The sequence below is a fragment of the Myotis yumanensis genome, unplaced genomic scaffold, assembly GCF_028538775.1.
Source record: "Myotis yumanensis isolate MYYU_CA2020_CCGP unplaced genomic scaffold, mMyoYum1.0.hap1 SCAF_1, whole genome shotgun sequence".
NCBI lineage: Eukaryota > Metazoa > Chordata > Mammalia > Chiroptera > Vespertilionidae > Myotis > Myotis yumanensis.
Genome location: NW_027223752.1, coordinates 197618330 through 197636646, shown reverse-complemented (window position 1 = coordinate 197636646; position 18317 = coordinate 197618330). Strand labels below are relative to the sequence as shown.

Sequence of the window (18317 nt, the reverse complement as noted above, 5' to 3'; positions counted from 1 at the left end):
TGCAAAATGTCAATGAGGAAAAGTCAGCGATAAGATGACATTATACCAGGACATTAAGGAGAAAGTTAAGATGCTCCCAAATTGATTGCATTTCTTCAGCATCCAAAATAAAAGAAAGGAATAGAAAAAGATAACCAGAGTTTATAAAGGGATTGTGTACATTTCCCTGTAATTGCAGATGATAATAATTAATTAAGTTTATGAACTTAATTAAATAGTCATCAGCAAAAAAATAATTTAATCTCATACTTACTAATAGCCTAAGTTTTGAGGATTGACCTTATGTTCTGCTTTGCACTTACTCGGGCAATTAGTGTACTATCTTTTCCATTGAAGAAAGAGCCTAAGAGGGTTTAATGACGGATCACATCTTCACTCATGTGAGCACTGCTAAAAGGGTGATAACACAGAAAAGTGGCAGCTCTTGAGGGAGAAAATGAGTCCTGTGGATTAAAATGGATGTATCATTGGCCTAAAGAAAAGGAGACCAAATTAGGTGGTCTTTCACTAATATATTATAAGAATTAACAGATATTATTTGCCCAGAAAATAAAAGTAACAAAAACTGGGACATTCCCTGTAAGATTAACTCATTTCCATAGGTCATTTACATGTGCTCATTAAGTTATGGAATTGAAGTAATCAACAAATAATATACATGCATTTTTTTAAAAAAAATTTCAATTCATAGATCCTAGAGTTGTGTGTGTTTTTTTAAGGATTGTTTTCAAAGAAGAGTTTACTGATTTTTAGAGAGAGAGAGAGGAAGGGAGAAGAGAGACAGATCGATGTGAGAATGTAACATTGTTTGGCTCCTCTTGCATGCCCCTTACCAGGGATCAAACCAGCAACCTGGGTGTGTGCCCTGACCAGGAATAAACCAACCAACTAAGCCATACCAGCCAGGGTATTTTCTGCTGCCACAATTTTAAAGAACCACTCCCAAGAGCAAATTTTTATTTTTGCCAATTTAGCTTCTATTATTAACCTTTAGAGTGAATCTAGACTATTTTGATATAGTCTTCAAAGAGAAGGGCTTACACTCCATGAGGGGGTGAGGCACAAGGTCATCAGCAGAGGTATGGTAGGAAAATACTAGAACTTACTGTACATGTATTTTTTAATGTAAAGAATATTAATAAAGAAGCATTACTAATGTTTAATACCTTGATTAACATTGGAATCTTCATTCAGTCTTGGAACTCAGATTGTATGTTACATATGGCATCCCAGATACCCTAAGGAAAGACTAAGAATTCAATAGACAATGACACTGATATTTGTTGGTTTGCTTTCATCCTATCTAGTTGCATTGCAACTTATGTTCACTTGTTTTGGTGCATTATTTATGAATAAAATTATCTGGTTTTAGTTATACTCTCTTCACAAAATAGAAAGGATTGAGTATAAGTAATAAATAAACAGAAGTTTGACCTATTGGGAAGCATTACCTCTTTCAGAGGAGCATGAGAAAAAGTACAGACTTTTCTTTCTCTACCTTTAAATATTATAATACATTCAGCCTCCTTTTAAAATATAATTAAATTTTAATTACTACTTAGATTAATACCCACTCTTCTAGTCTCTTCTATCTCTCCATATCACTCAGAATTAACCACTGCCACCATTTTTGTGTACACCATTTCTAAATGAGAAAGCACACGCTATGAATATGATCTAACATTTTTCAGTGTACACTTTCAAAAAATCATTAGGTTATTCTCATTTAGAGTCAAGTGGATTAAGATACTGTCATCTTTATCAAATGATATTGTATCTGAGTAACACACTTTACATTATTGTATATTAGCTATATCTCATTGGCTTTGACTGAAAGAAAAAAAAATGTGCCCAAACTGATCAACTTACCAAAGCTCCTCGGGCAGGATGTAATCCAAAAAGATTTTTTGTGACACAAACACTAAATAATATTTTATTTCTTTTTTCATAATTTTTAAATTGAAGGAAGTCCTTTAAGACCTCAAATAAATGGTTCCTATACTAGGTTCACTCTGGGGTTTTTTTTTCCAAAACAAATTTTTCTTTCATGAATTAATCCATTCTCATGACTTTATAGAGCTCTCTTCTATCCAGACAACTCCTAAATCTGTATCGTCACTTTACTCCTCACTGAAGTTGTAGTCCTATTGATGCCTACTAACATTTTGTGTCATGACCACATGCAATCATATATTTTTAAAAGTGTCTTATTGACCATCTATTTGCCAGTCACTATGCCTATCACATTGCTAAGTCTAAAATGGTAAATATGACACTACCCTGCTCTCAAAGAATTTTACAGTCTAGCTAGGTATCTCACAACCAACAACTCTTTGTGCCTCCAACCTTCTCTGCCTTTATCAGTAGCACCACCCAATGTCCCAAACACCTACACTCAAAATTTGAAAGGTATCCTTGACTCAGTCCTCAATTTCATTCCTTAATAATTATTTCTTCATATTGTCTTTTTGATTCATATATTCCTTTCTCTTCCTAACCTAGCTTAGACTATTATAACAGCTTTTCATCTGAACTCACTGACTTGTTTTCTTTTTCTTCAAATTCATCATCATCTTCATTAAAGACTAATAGCCCAAAAGCATGGCCTTCATTATGTGACTATTTTTAAAAATTTTTGAATGGCTTTCTATTTTATACTTCATCAAAAATGTGTTCAATGAAATTCAAAACACTCTAAGAATATGTATTCCAACTTTATTTCCCATGATACATCACATCATGAACTTTAAGTCTAATCAGCCTCTCATCCCTAAAACATCTAATATTCATTCTGCCTTTGTAAATTCTATCCTATTATCACAGCCTCCTTCCCACTGGGTTGTTGTCCCCATTCTCTCATTTAAATATGACACTTGGTAAAAGCCCAACTCAGTTACCACTTCCTTAATGAAACCCTTGACTGTTTAAGATAGCAGTTTAAAATGCAGTAGCTAGGTACTGACTGCTTTGATTCAAGTTTTTGCTCTGCCACTAACTTTGTGACTTTAAATAAGTCACTTAATTCTGTACCTCAATTTATTCATCTCTTTTTTTTAAAAAAAAAAAAAAGGTGAAAATCACATCTATCATTCATAGTAGTAGTGAGTAGCAAATGGAAAAAAATGAATGTAGATGACTTGGGAAAGTATCTAACAAGAGTAATCACTCAATAAACATTTCAATAAACATTACATCATCCTCATATCCTCATCAGTGGCATAGCAGTAATGGCAATTCACTCCAGAACTCTAGCTTCTGTTCTGATAGACCTCTCTAACACTTAGAATCTATGACACATAATTTATCCCTTACTGATATGTAATTTTACGTTCATTGCTATTGCCTTACATATTCTAGTTTCATCTCTTCAACTTTATTTAAATTTTAAAATAAAAAACTGGATCTTTTGCTGCTGAAATGTCTTTTAGTGTCTGCTATAGCTGGCTAATTAACATTTATTGATTGATATTTTTTAGATTCTAAACTATAATTCATTTTTACCCTATACGTAACTTCTAAAAGTGAAAACTATGATTTTTTCACTCCTTTTACTTTCACTTTAGAAGTAATTTTTTTCTATGCATAACAATTATATTGTTAGCTTTCCAGGACTCTTTGTCTGCTTTAGTTGCTATGAAAAAGGAACCTTCTAATGAATTACACTTAAGAAAAAAAATCAGGATAGCCATTTCCTCTAAACACTTTTCTTTCTTTATTTGTGACTGTTCTAAGTTTTGCAGTGGCTTATATTTTATTCATACTGGCTTATTCTCTTTATTGATAATGACAAAAGAGACTTTGATATGTAATAACTTGGTACCACTACTACTATTCTAAAGCAATGGAATACTAAGATTGGAATCAGGGGTTGTATAAGTAGTCTATTCTGCATGCAAGAAATAAGGGGGGCACATTGTAAAGATTTTAAAAGCAAAAGGAATCTAATTAAAGTTAGTGTAGTTATTATTGTAACCATGCACCAGCAATTCTAAACAACATCAGTGGTAAAATATTCCTCCCTGTTGAGGGTGGACTATTCCCATCAATGCCCCACTTACACCCTCCTACTTAGATTATGCTCTAAAGTTATCCTTGCAGGCATTACATTTTTCCTGGCGAATACTAGGGATAACAGCCATCTTTAATACCAAGAGGTAATGGCACTAATTTTGAAAAATATCTCTCTAATTTGATCCTTAGCCACTCAAATTAGAACTACCAAGAAACTGTTCTAAAATATATTAAGTAGCTCCCCTGGGATCCTATGAAATAACTACAATTTAAAAAGTGGAACTAAACTGGTCTTCTGATATTGAAGGGGGGAAATAGAAATTGAGGAGCTGATTTACTTTCTTTGGCCTTTCCACTAGTAGGTATAGACAACAGAGATAGAAAAAGTATCTCAAAGCCAATACCCGGGCTGAGGGGTAGGTGTCACCCAAAGACGCCCCACATTTACTTTTTGGAATTTCTCTTCTCAAGTCTGGCCCTGATCTGAGCTCCATCTCTCTTCTCTCCCAACCATATGCCTCATCTAAAAATGTACTTATTATTCTCATTGAATTCTGACAAATCTCTTTTTTTTATTCTCTTTATTGATTAAGGTATTACATATGTGTCCTTATCTCCCCTTGCCTCCCCACTCATGCCCTCACCCCCCTGGTGTCTGTGTCCATTGGTTATGCTTATATGCATGCATACAAGTCCTTTGGTTGATCTCTCCCCCTTCCCTTCACCCTCCCCTACCTTCCCTCTGAGGTTTGACAGTCTGATCAATGCTTCTCTGTCTCTGGATCTGTTTTTGTTCATCAGTTTATGTTGTTCATTATAGTCCATAAATGATATTTATCTTTCTCTGACTGACTTATTTCGCTTAGCATAATGTTCTCCAGGTCCAACCATGCTGTTGCAAATGGTAGGAGTTCCTTCCTTTTTACAGCACCATAGTATTCCATTGTGTAGATGTACCACAGTTTTTTAATCCACTCATCTGCTGATGGGTACTTATGCGGTTTCCAAATCTTAGCTATGGTAAATTGTGCTGCTATGAACATAGGGGTGCATATATCCTTTCTAATTGGTGTTTCTAATTTCCTGGGATATATTCCTAGAAGTGGGATCACTGTGTCAAATGGGAGTTCCAATTTTAGTTTTTTGAGGAAACTCCACAGTGGCTGCAGCAGTCTGCATTCCCACCAGCAGTGCACGAGGGTTCCTTTTTCTCGGCATCCTTGCCAAAACTTGTCGTTTGTTGAGTTGTTGATGATAGCCATTCTGACAGGTGTGAGATGGTACCGCATGGTCATTTTGATTTGCATCTCTCAGATGATTAGTGACTTTGAGCATGTTTTCATATGTCTCTTGGCCTTCTTTATGTCCTCCTTCAAAAAATATCTATTTAGGTTCATTGCCCATATTTTGATTGGATTGTTTATCTTCCTTTTGTTAAGTTGTATGAGTTCCCTGTAAATGTTGGAGATTAAACCCTTATTGGTGAAAAGATTGGCAAATATGTTCTCCCATGCAGTGGGCTTTCTTGTTGTTTTGTTGATGGTTTCCTTTGCTGTGCAAAAGCTTTTTATTTTGATATAGTCCCATTTGTTTATTTTCTCTTTAGTTTCCATTGACCTAGGAGCAGTATCAGTGAAGAAATTGCTTTGGTATATGTCTGAGATTTCGCTGCCTGTAGATTCCTCTAATATTTTTATGGTTTCCCATCTTATGTTTAAGTCCTTTATCCATTTTGAGCTTATTCTTGTGTATGGTGTAAGTTGGTGGTCTAGTTTCAGTTTTTTGCATGTATCTGTCCAATTTTCCCAACACCATTTATTGAAGAGACTGTCTTACTCCATTGTATATTCGTGCCTCCTTTGCCGAATATTAATTGAGCATAGTGGTTTGGGTCAATTTCTGGGTTCTCTATTCTATTCCATTGGTCTATATGTCTGTTCTTTTGCCAGTACCAGGCCAGTTTGAGAAGAGTGGCTTTGTAATACAGCTTGATTTCTTATTCCATTCCAAATTTACTTAACACTGAAGTTTATCAATCTCCATCCCTTTTTAAACCTCGTGTTTTGTTTCGTTTATCTAGAATGAGTGTACTAATTTTGCGTTTATCTCTCTCATTATCTATGCATAATTCAAGTACTTCTCACTGGAGGAGTTCTTTATTCCTATAATTCATGAATGATATCAGCCATGATGCAATGTTGGCTGGTCAGGATTTCCTCGTGAAAGCTATAGTTAGATGCCTAATTAGCAGTAAGATGAGAAATTTCAGTTTAATGATACATCTCAAATATTACAAGTTATTCTCCCCTATCTACTTTTTGGTATAGGATAGAGATCAGTTGTAAACAGAGATTTAATCATTACTATATAATTTCCAGAAATTTATTATATAGAAATAAAATCTCATCAAATTCTCTTAAAGTTTTAAAAGGATGACTTATTCTTGTTCTACATTAATAATCATTCAGTTACTTTATATCAAATGAGAAGATGACCGTAATCTTCTTTAAATAGGGATAGAAGATATCGGTTACAGATTAATATGTATATTTTTTAAACTAGCTAGTATTAATATAAGTTATTTCCTCTGAGCTGTGGTTTTTCTCATTGTTGAAATGAGAGATTTAAATATTATTTAACAGTTTTCTGTATGCTCCTGATATGGCAGGAAACTGTAAGAGGACATTTAACTTTTGAAAGACTGGTAGGTAAAAATACTATTTTTACATAGAAAATCCAACCTAATTAAGGGGAAAACTGCTAAACTAATAAAAGATTTCAAAAGGACACATATGTAATACCCTTTGTAATACTTTAAGCAATAAAAAAAAAAAGATTTCAAAGTGACTTGTTTCAAAAAGTAAGTATGCCAAACAATAGTATTAATATACCAAACTTTATTAGTATTATCCAACTGCAAATAATATAATTATTTGTTTCACAAGAGCAAAAATTGCACATTATAACTAGAGACAGCTTTAAAACCATGTAGAGAAAGCTATATATATTTTAAAAAGAGGAAAAATACTGTAAAAATATGCATAAAATATTACAAAAGAGACACATCTGTTGAGATTTTGCTTCTTGGCAATTGTCGAAAGTTTTGGCTCAAATAAACTCACAAAAATTTTTCACAGACTTAAATGTTTCTTATGTTAACATCTATATCACCCAGAGGCTCCAGTTTAGCAATCTTATTGAATAATCACAATAAAAAATTATTTTTTATAAAACAGATATGATAGCAGCAACTAGGATAGTACTAACTAGAATATTAAGTTAAAGTTCCAAATTTAATTCACAGTATTCAATCTTTTTGCCTCTAATTTAATACCTCAAAACACTGACTTAATAAAATCGAGCCCTCCTAGTGGAGTGAAGGACTAGGTGAAAGTTACAAAGAGCACTGGCTTAGGTCTATGGAATTGCTATAACATTGTAATTCAATATTTTGCACTCAAAAACAAAGATTTCACATTATCAGAGGTAGAGATCAGTAGAGAATAAATAGCAGTATACTGAAAAGAGTATTTGACTAAGAAGCCAGATTTAATTCTAGAGTTAGTCACATTCTAATTGTGTATGTTATCTACTCCTCTCTGGGTTTCTATTTCTGTCTCCGACAAAAGAAAGCTTGAACTACATCATTTCTAAGGTACATCATTTCTTTTTCTCCTCTAAAATAATTATACTTCCAGGATTTTAATAACACGACTATGACCAACCTAAGACTGTTTGAAGTAGGGTAAAATAAAGTTCTGATCATCAAAATATATATATTGTTAGAGATCCTCAGTATGATTGTGGAAATAATTGTGTTAAATGCCTGGGGTTAGGAGATAAGCTTTAAAACACACACAAAAACATCTGAAGCACTGACATTATACTTTTTTAAGCTTCTGATCTGCACAGTCATTAGATGCATTAGCACTTCGTTAAATATGTGATGGGCTGAGTAACTGAATGATAAAAAAAACAAATAACCTTTTGTGGGCTTATATATTTTTAAAATACAGTTTCAAGGCTAATAAATTAACACCTTATAAATTTATAGTTCTGTTATGACTGATTTCTCCCTTATAAAAAAAATCAGAGGGGGCATTTTGGTTTCAGGACCACTTCATACCCTTAAAAATTGTTGAGGAGCCTAAACAGCTATGGTTTATATAAGTTATATACTGATATTTATTTTATTAGAAATTTAAAATAAACATTTTAATATTTATTTATTTAAAATAACAGTAACAAACCACTTAAAATAACATTTTTATTTTTAAGAACTATATTTTTAAAAAATTATGAAACTCATTTTATGCCTATCTGCTTTTGGAACTCGCTATATTGCATTGTGCTGTTTAATGAAAATATTTTAGGAAAATTGTGTCTCACAGAGAGATATAGTTGAAAAGGAGTATTTTGATAGCCTCTTCAAATAATTGGGTATATCCTTTGACTCTATACCAAGCATGTCAAACTCAAAGGCTTAACACGGGCTAAATAAACAAGGTTTACGTTTATGTGGGCCACAAGAAAAATAAAAGCTTCAATTTTCATAGAAACGTAGGTTTATTTTGATAGACATGCTGAATACAAAGGGCTGAAATAAATGAGTAATCGTTAAAGTAAAATAATAGATCATTTTAATAAAAAGTAATGTTTTTTTCTTAAACATTAACTTACCAGACACTGAATAACTGCACAAATTAATAAGCGTAACACAAATGAATCTATTTTTCTTGTTCTCTGAAAGTGAAATATTTCCTGTTGTGCACACCAAACGAGTCAGTCCAAGACTAATGACATGGCAATGGGCTGCTAAAATATTCACTGCTAGTATTAGTGGAGAGAAATGGTGCACCTGTGCATAAGGTGCGTAAGGGAAATGAATGCAACACGATTATAGTAATCAGTCATTAGAGAATGTTGTAGTTCATTATTAATAATTATGTATAACAGGATAGTGTAAAAATTAAGTTACACATTTCATTATACAGTATCAAAATTTAATATTCCATAGTATCAACACCAATCTCATTATAAAAAGTCTTTAAGTATTGCAAAGTTGACAAATTTACAGGAAATTAAGCAAGTTTTCAAAATTGTAATTTTCACTTGTGAGTTTGAATTTTATCACAAACAATAAATTATTGTTTTCCTTAAAGTGACAGGCTCATTTCATTAATTTTAAATAAACTATCTGCCAGCCCTAGCTGGGTTGGCTCAGTGGATAGAGCGTCAGCCTGTGGACTGAAGAGTCCTGGGTTCGATTCCAGTCAAGGGCACATGCCTGGGTTTCGGGCTCAGTTCCGTATGGGGTGTGCAGGAGGCAGCCAATCAATGATTCTCTCTCATCACTGATGTTTCTATCTGTCTCCCCTCTTCCTTCCTCTCTGAAATCAATAAAGATATATTTTAAAAAAAAACAACACAACTATCTGCCAAAGAACCAAGTCTAAATAATCATGATTGGTCTATCAGTTGCTCTGTCAAGTAAAAATGGTGATATATGTTAAGGAGTAGCTATTACAGCTTTCAACTCAAATATCTGAGAACTTTCCTCAAGGCAATCATTGTACTTAGCATGCAGCAGTGTTTGTGCATTCTTTTCATTTTGTTGGCTAGCACATTTAAGAAGATCTGTACCTAACAATCAAGATTTAATCTAATTAATACTTTTTTTACTGCTTCATCAAGAATATTCTTAAGTGAAACTGGAATTCTTTTTTTTTCTGGAGTATTTGAAAGCACACACATAATGACTATAGTACAGTTCGATGCCGCTGTCTTGATTCACACTAAGGCGCCAGCAGTTCTGACCATATTGCTTTTGCTCCATCAGTACACATATCAACACAGTGAAACTGCAAATGAGACCTTAGTTTGAATGTCAGCAGCCCATGACAACTCAGGGCTCCATAGGAGACTATAGTACACACTTTGAAAATAACTGAGTTACATTTTTCAAACTAAACAAATGTCTTTACAAACATCCCAAGATGTTTTTAAATTGATTAGAAGTACATTTCTAAGCAATTAATTGAAATGCCTAATCATTCACTGAAGATTCAGGAGAGAGAATAGAATTTGAACAGGACAGATTTAACATTAAGCATAAGAAGTAAACTAAAAAAATCACATCATAGGAAATTATAAAAGGGCATAAGAAAGAAAACAAAAGGATTTTAAAATATGCATGAATCCCTTTAACCACTGTTTTCCATACCTTGTAGTTTATAGTCTGGAAGTGGTTCTGTCATTAGATAGCATCTACCTCTTTAGCTGGCAGCCGTTGGAAATGGTCCTAGAATGAAATTTTGGACTCTTTTTTCTGAGATCCAAAAACATATGAAAGACAATGAGTGTTAACCTCCTTCTCCCGGGACTTAACCCTTTACATTTGTGTCAGGCACGGGACGTGGTTTCACAAGTGTTCTTGCTAATATGAAGTTAGTCACATGCCATCTTTCTTTATCCAATCATAGGGCCATTCTAAAAACAACAGCTGGTCAAAGAGGCATTTTCTAACACGCCTATAATCTCCATTATCATTATCCTTGGCTGTCTTCCAGAGAGCTCTGAGGGCAGCACACATTATACTCACTCTATACAAAGGTTATGCACTTTGACTAAAGCCTCAGAGTAAGTCAGAAGTGAAAAATATTGGTGAAAGAATTGAATATGGGTTCTTGATTTTAAGAAATACCTTTTTTTCTCATTGATGTTTCTTTATGTTGCTAAAGAAAATGAATGGGAAATATCCCCTAAAGTAATAATTTTTAGAGTGCTCTTTGCTACATAAAATTGCTTTGTGACTATTAAGTACCTTCCCAATGAAACATTACAGCATGGAATTACTATTTATGCAGTTCTGACTGCTACAAGAAACACTTCCAGGCACTAAGCTTTTGAAGGATTGAACAGACATTTTTATTTTATAAATTAAATTATTCACAGTACCTTTAGTGTTTGACTAAACAGATTTAATCAAAGGTTTTGAAGATTATTGAGCAAATACCCCCAAGACAGTAATTTGTAGCTACATTTTTGCCTTTAATTTATTGCAAATTAACCAAGGAGATATGTTCAGGCTAGTATACACTATGCTCTTAGTGTGCCTCTGGCAGTACTGTGTCTAATAGCTAAAATCAAGAAAAAATTACATGACTCCCTAAAAACTGCTCATTACAGGACAACTCAGAAACTGTTTGCTGAATTCTCAACCTCTTTCCAAGCACTAAAACTTGCAAATTATCAGGACTCAGCCTTCGGATATCTTCTCTATCACATTTATTCTCTCTCACCCACTTCCTTTTTTCAAATATACTACTTATATGTTCATGATTCTTAAACTTATACTTCCAGTCCTGAGCTCTTCTCTGAACTCCAGACATGCATATCTAACTCTCTATCCAACATACTCACTTGTATTTAAGATAGGCCAAACTTAACAATTCTTTCTTCCTACTCCTTGTAACTGCTTCTTTCTGTTCTTCAAACTCAGTAAGTGGCACCATTTTTCACCAATTTGGCCATGATGAAAATCCTGCAGTAATCCTAGACTCCCCTCTACATTCACTCCATTAGGAAATTCTAGAGTTTCTATCTTTAAAATGCATATTCAGATCTGACCACTTATTGTCATCTTCACCAATACCATCCTAATCAATGATCTGATCAACAAGCACTTGAAATACTGTATTGCCTCCTAAATGGCATCACCGCTTCTGTGATTGACCCCATTCAAGTCTATTCTTTATACAAGTCAGAGAGATCTTATTGAAATACTAGAAGCCCGGTGCATGGAATTTGTGCATGGGGATGGGGGGTTCCCTCAGCTGGGCCTGCACCCTCTCCAATCTGGGACCCCTTGGGGGATGTCCAACTGCCAATTTTGGCCTGATACCTGCAGGATGGGGCCTAAATTGGTAGGCGGACATCCCTCTTGCAATCCAGGACCTCTGGCTCCTAACCGCTGGCCTGCCTGCCTGCCTGCTTGATCACCCCTAACCACTCTGCCTACCAGCCTGATTGCCCTTAACTGCCTGTGCTTGCCGGCCTGGTCATGCCCTAACTGGTGCCCTGCCATCCTGATTGCCTCTAACCACCTCTGCCTCTGCCCCCCACCACCATGGCTTTGTCTGGAAAGAAGTCAGATGTCTGGTCAACCCAGTCTAATTAGCATATTATCCTTTTATTAGTATAGATTAGTCAGATAATGTTGCTGTCTTGGATAAAATCCTCAGTGCCTTTCAACACAGAATAAAATTCAGTCTTATTGTGGCATACAAGATCATATATAACCTTGCCCTATTACTTCTCTGCTCTTTCCAACCTCACCTCTTCTCAGTTACAGCAGTGTTGTCCTCAGTCTTTGTAACTTCTGTGCTCTCTCCTTTAAAGTTTTCTGCAGATACTTTCAAGTCTTGCTCCTTCATTTCTTTCACATCTCTGCTCAGATGTTACCTCATCAAAGAGGCCTCTCTGACCATGTTGTCTAAAGTACTGATCCCATCACTCTCTATCCTCAACCTCTGCTTATTTCCTTTTCTTAATATTTACATATAGCTTCTTTTTAGCATTTATAGCAATGGATTGTTGCATCTCTAGTATGTACAACAGTTGTAAATATTTTTAAATAATGAATTAATCAATTATTCATAAGGACTTTGACATAAACATTATACATAAAGTCTAATTTTTGAGACAGTTTTACTAGCTATATCTGGTGACCAAAGTTTACACAATTCCTTAATAATAAACCACTGGAATTTAATGCTGGAACTAAACTACAAGATATTTATAAAATTTCCATATGTATTATAGTAATAAATAAACACAAACAAAATGAGAATAAGTAAAGGCTATTTATTCACAGTTTGCTTTAGCAAGGTGGTTGGCAGAGCAGGGAGAAAGCTATATAGTAAAAAAAAGGGAGGGGGGGCTTCAGGTATGCCCTGATTGGAAGCTATCCACATGGGAAAACTGTAGGAGGGCTAGCTAAAACTATGGCATACTACTTGATTTGGAGGGTGCATATTTAGCTTTCTCTGGTCCTAAATTGGAATCAGGGGAAACTAATAGAGAAGTATCAGTCATCAATCAAGTTATTAATCAAGTCATAGTCAATTGGGGCCGATTGCTTTTTGTTTGGCCTCTTGAACTGATTGTTGCAGACAGAGTAGCCTTTCTGGACTGGTCGCTAAAGGTAATGGGTCAAAGTTCCATTTTTATATGTGGTCTGGCCACTGCTTATTTGTACTAGGTAACTTTTAATACACTACATATAATTCACTGTATATTTTAAAAATTATTTTATTATAATAATATTCTTAAATAGTCTCACTTAGTGTTTTTGTCATCTTTTAAAATTCTGTAGTTAAAGCACACCTCCAGGTATTGCTGTTGATAAATATCTAAAACAAATAAACTCATTTAACAATGGCAGTTAAAATTCTGGATGCCAAGATTGCTTATCTAAAAATGGCAAGAGTAAAAATAAATAAATAAATAATAAATAAATAAATAAATAAATAAATAAATAAATGCAAGAGTAGCCCTGGCCAGGTGGCTGTTGATTGGAATGTCATCCTATACACGCAAAGGTTTCAGGTTTGATTCCCAGGCAGGGCACATACCTAGGTTGCTGGTTCTATCCCCTTCAGGGCATGTGGTAAGGTGGTCAACTGATCAATGTTTCTCTCTGTCTCTGTCTCTCTTTCTCTGTTTCTCTTCTCTCTCTCTGTTTGTCTCTCTCTTTCTCTCCCTCTTCCCCTTCCTCTCTCTCTCTCTCTCTCTCTCTTTCTCTCTCTCTCTCTCTCTCTCTCTCTCAAAAATCAATAAAAACAGTCTCAGTGAGGATTTTCTTTTAAAGTTATTGTTAGTGCCTAGTAAAATTAGGTTAGAATCCAACCAATGGTGTTATGTGCTAGTTGTGCAGAAAGATGGCACACATATTTTCAAGTGAAATTAAATATTTGAGAAGAAAAAAAGGCATAACAAAATATAGTTCAGAAGTATTTTCTAATTTAACCAAGAATTGCTGATTTTCTGTCCTGAGCATTTTCAGCTGTTTCCTATAATCCTCACAATGCTGTAAAGTGTACACTATAATTCCCATTAAACTGGAAAGAAAACTGAGATATCAGGTAGGTTGAATAAACTTCTCAATCACAATATAAGTAGCAGAATTTGAATTGGAATCCAGATTTTCTTATTTCCAAGTAGTTTTCTTTTCATTACCTCACAGTGTCTCACATTCCTATGGTGCAGGCACTATTAGCTTTGGTTAAGATTTCCTCACTTTGGTGAATGCAGAATGGTTGGATATCTTTAGTGAACCTAGTTTGAACAGGTAATAATTAAGAATGGCTTATTTCCCTACTTCTTTTACGAGCTGAATTTTCATAAATAGGTGTTCGTCTTTAACAATGATTGCATTCTATTAGGATCTCACTCCCTTCCAGCTTTGCTGATTCATGACTGGTCCCAGTTTTTTTGTTGTTGTTCATCCCTTGGATTCTGGACTGTAATTTTCTGCAGGATGCTCCTGATAATCCTCCAGAAGATTTTTCTGGCACCGACCATTTAAGCATAGACCATAGAGTAGGAATTTCAGGCTTCATTGGAGGAAAGCTTGCTGACATCTTCACAGTGGGGACCATGTTTTCATGGTACTCCACCTGCTTGGCTAGCCCATCCCACTGAGGTGGCCGCTCCCAGTCCCTTATGGGACCTTAAGCAAGACCTGACAATATATTGTCTCACTCTTTATTCTGCCCCTCTTGCTCCCCACCTGAGCTCTCCATTTGCCTCTGAGACACACTAGAGGTGCACCAACCTGCCCAGCTGGTTCTGTAATACTGAAGTCTATATGTGCGCAAATGGGAAGTATCACTGACTTGCTTCTGTTCACTAGCTCATCCCAAGCAGTGTGACTGCTGCTGCTGTGGATGCTGTCACTGCTGCCTTTGGATCTAGTCATCACCAGGGCTACTAGAAAGACCAGGTGATAAAACCTAAAAGCATGTTACTGTTGATTCACCATAGGTTGAATTTTGTTCACTGACAGATAGGAGAGGGTAGGATAGTCTTCCTTTCTCTTCTTGATCTGACTATTCAGAAACACAATACCTCATACAGACATCTGGAAATATCCCACTAGCTTGATATAAAGCTCCAGCCAGTTTTGTAATCTACCCCTTGCCTTTGCTCTCCATCCTTTCCTGTTCTATTGGACCTAACTCCTTCTCCAGAATAGCATACCCTCAAAAGTGAGGTTGTGCTTCAGGCTCTGTTTTCTCAAAAATCCAGACTAAGATAGTTGGTGATCCTAAAATCCCCTACCATTAGCCTCCCTTCCTAAAGTCAAAACCTATTCACCTCATTTAAAAAGATCAGCAACAGCTTTAAATTGTAGAGACAGAGTCTCTGTGGACCTGCTTATAGTTACTTGATTGAGAGACAAAAGATAAACAGAAGAATCATATTTCCTGGCTCCAAGAATGTAGATTAGGTTGTCCCAGTAGGAGAACCATGACATATTTCCTGCCTAACTCCTGTGCTTCTTAGGGAACAGGTGATATGGTGGGTGGAAGGGAGTTATACATGCAACTATTCAAGTCACTAGCTCTGAAAATATCTTGCTTGATTTGCAAGAGGTGGGGTTTAGGATTTTTTTAGGTGCAGACATATCAGAAATAATTCTGATGTAGTAATAGGTGAGTACATGGATAAACAGGTTATCCCATGTGTAATTGTTTACTATCATGATTTATATTAATGCATAGTATTTGTGGACAAATATCCAGAGCAAATGTATTATGTTTTAAAAAATAACAGCTTGACTTGAGAGAAGAAGAGGGCACAGCATGACCACTACTTCCATTTCTCTCATAGGAAGAAAATGAAGTGAAGACAACTCTTGGGAGACAGAAATTCAGACACATAAAATACTTTAGTGGAGCTATTAACTTTTGTCCTATAATTAGTAATCATTTGATTGATATGTGTCTGCAAATGTCAGAATTAAAATAAAAAATAAAGACAGGGGATCAAATAATGTGACATTGATATTAAAAATTCAGATGTCTCGACATAATGCTATATATTAAGTACTTTGGATCACATCAAGTTTCTCAACAAATGTTCAGTTTTCCCATTGATGACCTGCTTGCTTAATATATAATCACAGAACTTGTCTCTTTTTAAATTTTTTTTTCCTTTATTGATTAAGGTATTACATATGTGTCCTTATACCCTCATTACCCCCCCCCCCAATCATGCCCTCACCCCCCCTGGTGTCTGTTTCCATTGGTTAGGCTTATTTGTATGCATACAAGTCCTTTGGTTGATCTCGCCCCATTAACCCCACCCTTCCCTACCTTCCCTCTGAGGTTTGAGCATCTGATTGATGCTTTTCTGTCTCTGGATCTATTTTTGTTCATCAGTTTATGTTGTTCATTATGTTCCACAAATGAGTGAAATTATGTGATATTTATCTTTCGCTTAGCATAATGCTCTCCAGTTCCATCCATGCTGTTGCCAGATCCTGCTTTTTAAAGCAATCTTGTTACACCTTTGGGCAATCTCAAGACACGTGTTCTTTGTCTTATGGTGGCTGAGGTTGTGGGAGTTCAAAATGTATTGTCACTTGGATGACTAGGTATCCAAGTGATGACACACATTACCTAATTTTGGATAATATGTTAGCGGTTTAACCTGTCTGGGTTTAAGGGAAGCTCTAATTAATGACTTTATCATTTGTGCACTGAAATGAATAGCTATGTCATGTACTTATATCTCAACAGCAATGTTCTCCCAGAGGTTTAAGCTACAACCTTTTAGAACAATGACTCATTTTTTTCTCTTATGTGTCTCATAATTGGACAACTCTTCTGTGGCACCTCTTTTATTAATAAGAAATTCTCATTTCAACAAAGAGCTAATGATGACTATGAAGAGGATGTGAAGGGTCTTCTGATTCTATTATAATTTAAATTATTCATTGGAAAATGAAAATGGCTGTATGTAGCATAATCAATTCATTTGCCCTGTTGTTTGCACATGACACTACTACTTTGTAGATGTGTTTACTTATTCAAGCAAATATTTACTGAAGGCCCATCATGTAGAGATACTGGTCTAGATGCTGGAGTGATGGTAGTTGAATACCACAAAGTCCTTTCCATCACGATAGTTTATAATCAAAGAGAGGAGAGAGAATAAACAAATAGATAACATAACTCCAGGTTGTGTTTGGTGCTATGAAACAAGTTAAAGCAGATTAAGGACTAGCGAGTAAAGTGGGCATGGGGACTATGTTAAGTAGTGAAAGGAGGAAGTATCTCTCTGAGGATGTGAGATTTAAGTTGAGACATGAAGAACAGAATTATTTGATATATTGACAAGTATTTATTAATTTAATGGCTCATTAAATTAAATTGTGTTGTATTAATTTCAACTACAACTATATGTACTTAAAAGCGGTAGGTAATATATATTCAGTTTAAAGTATTGCTTGGAGCACTAATAGATGTGAACATTCCTTCTGATAACTACACATTCCACTCCTTCTCTTAGGACTCCAAAGCTGAGAACCACTCCTCCAGATCAACCCCATATGCCCAGTCCTGTCCTTCATGTGCACTTCTCTCAGTGAGTTCACATGTACCATGTTCATTGCTTTGTTCAAGTTCATTATTCCCCTCACCTGAAATGCCAGCCTTTTCCCACACTCTCTACCTGCCCAAATTATCCCTTCTCATGAAGACCTAGCTTTTGTAACAACAGATCATCTGGGTAGGGTGAGGGGGGAGGAGGGTTACTATGTGCTAGGCACTGTATTAAATGCTTTATATTCATTACGTTACATAGCCTTGATACTGTTATCATTCCTACTTTGCAGACAAGGACATGGACACTTGGGAGTTAAGATACTTGCCTAAGTTTATACACCTGAGCAATGGCAGGGATTCCAGGACAGGTCTGATGACTCCAATGTCCACGCTTTACACTACTGCTCTAGTGTGCCTTCCAAGACCATTCTTGGGCAATTAGTCCATCTTTATGTGACCTTACCTTCTGAGAAAGCTTACAGAAAGCACACTTCCCAACTTGGTCCTGTTTTGCTTTGTCTACTAGTATTTCCTGTACAGGGGTGGGTAAAAGTAGATTAATAATAGTAATAATAAATATAAATATAATACAAGAATAAATTCTGGGTTTCCAGTTCCAGCTCCAGGTGTTTGGGGAGTAGCAGGGAACATTCGGCTGTCAGTCCCTGCCACCATCTCCCATGGCCACGTATT

At 35.4% G+C, this 18317-nt stretch overlaps 1 protein-coding gene across 1 annotated transcript in view; it reads right to left on the bottom strand.

Annotated features, from left to right (window-relative positions):
• LOC138994649 (transmembrane protease serine 11F-like) overlaps positions 1-12446 on the bottom strand; it is a 73013-nt gene extending 60567 nt beyond the window's left edge. The window contains exon 1 of the mRNA XM_070394698.1: positions 12349-12446. Coding sequence (XP_070250799.1) covers positions 12349-12446 — 98 coding nt within the window. The remainder of the gene's footprint in view (positions 1-12348) is intronic.
• Positions 12447-18317: the final 5871 nt, after the last annotated feature.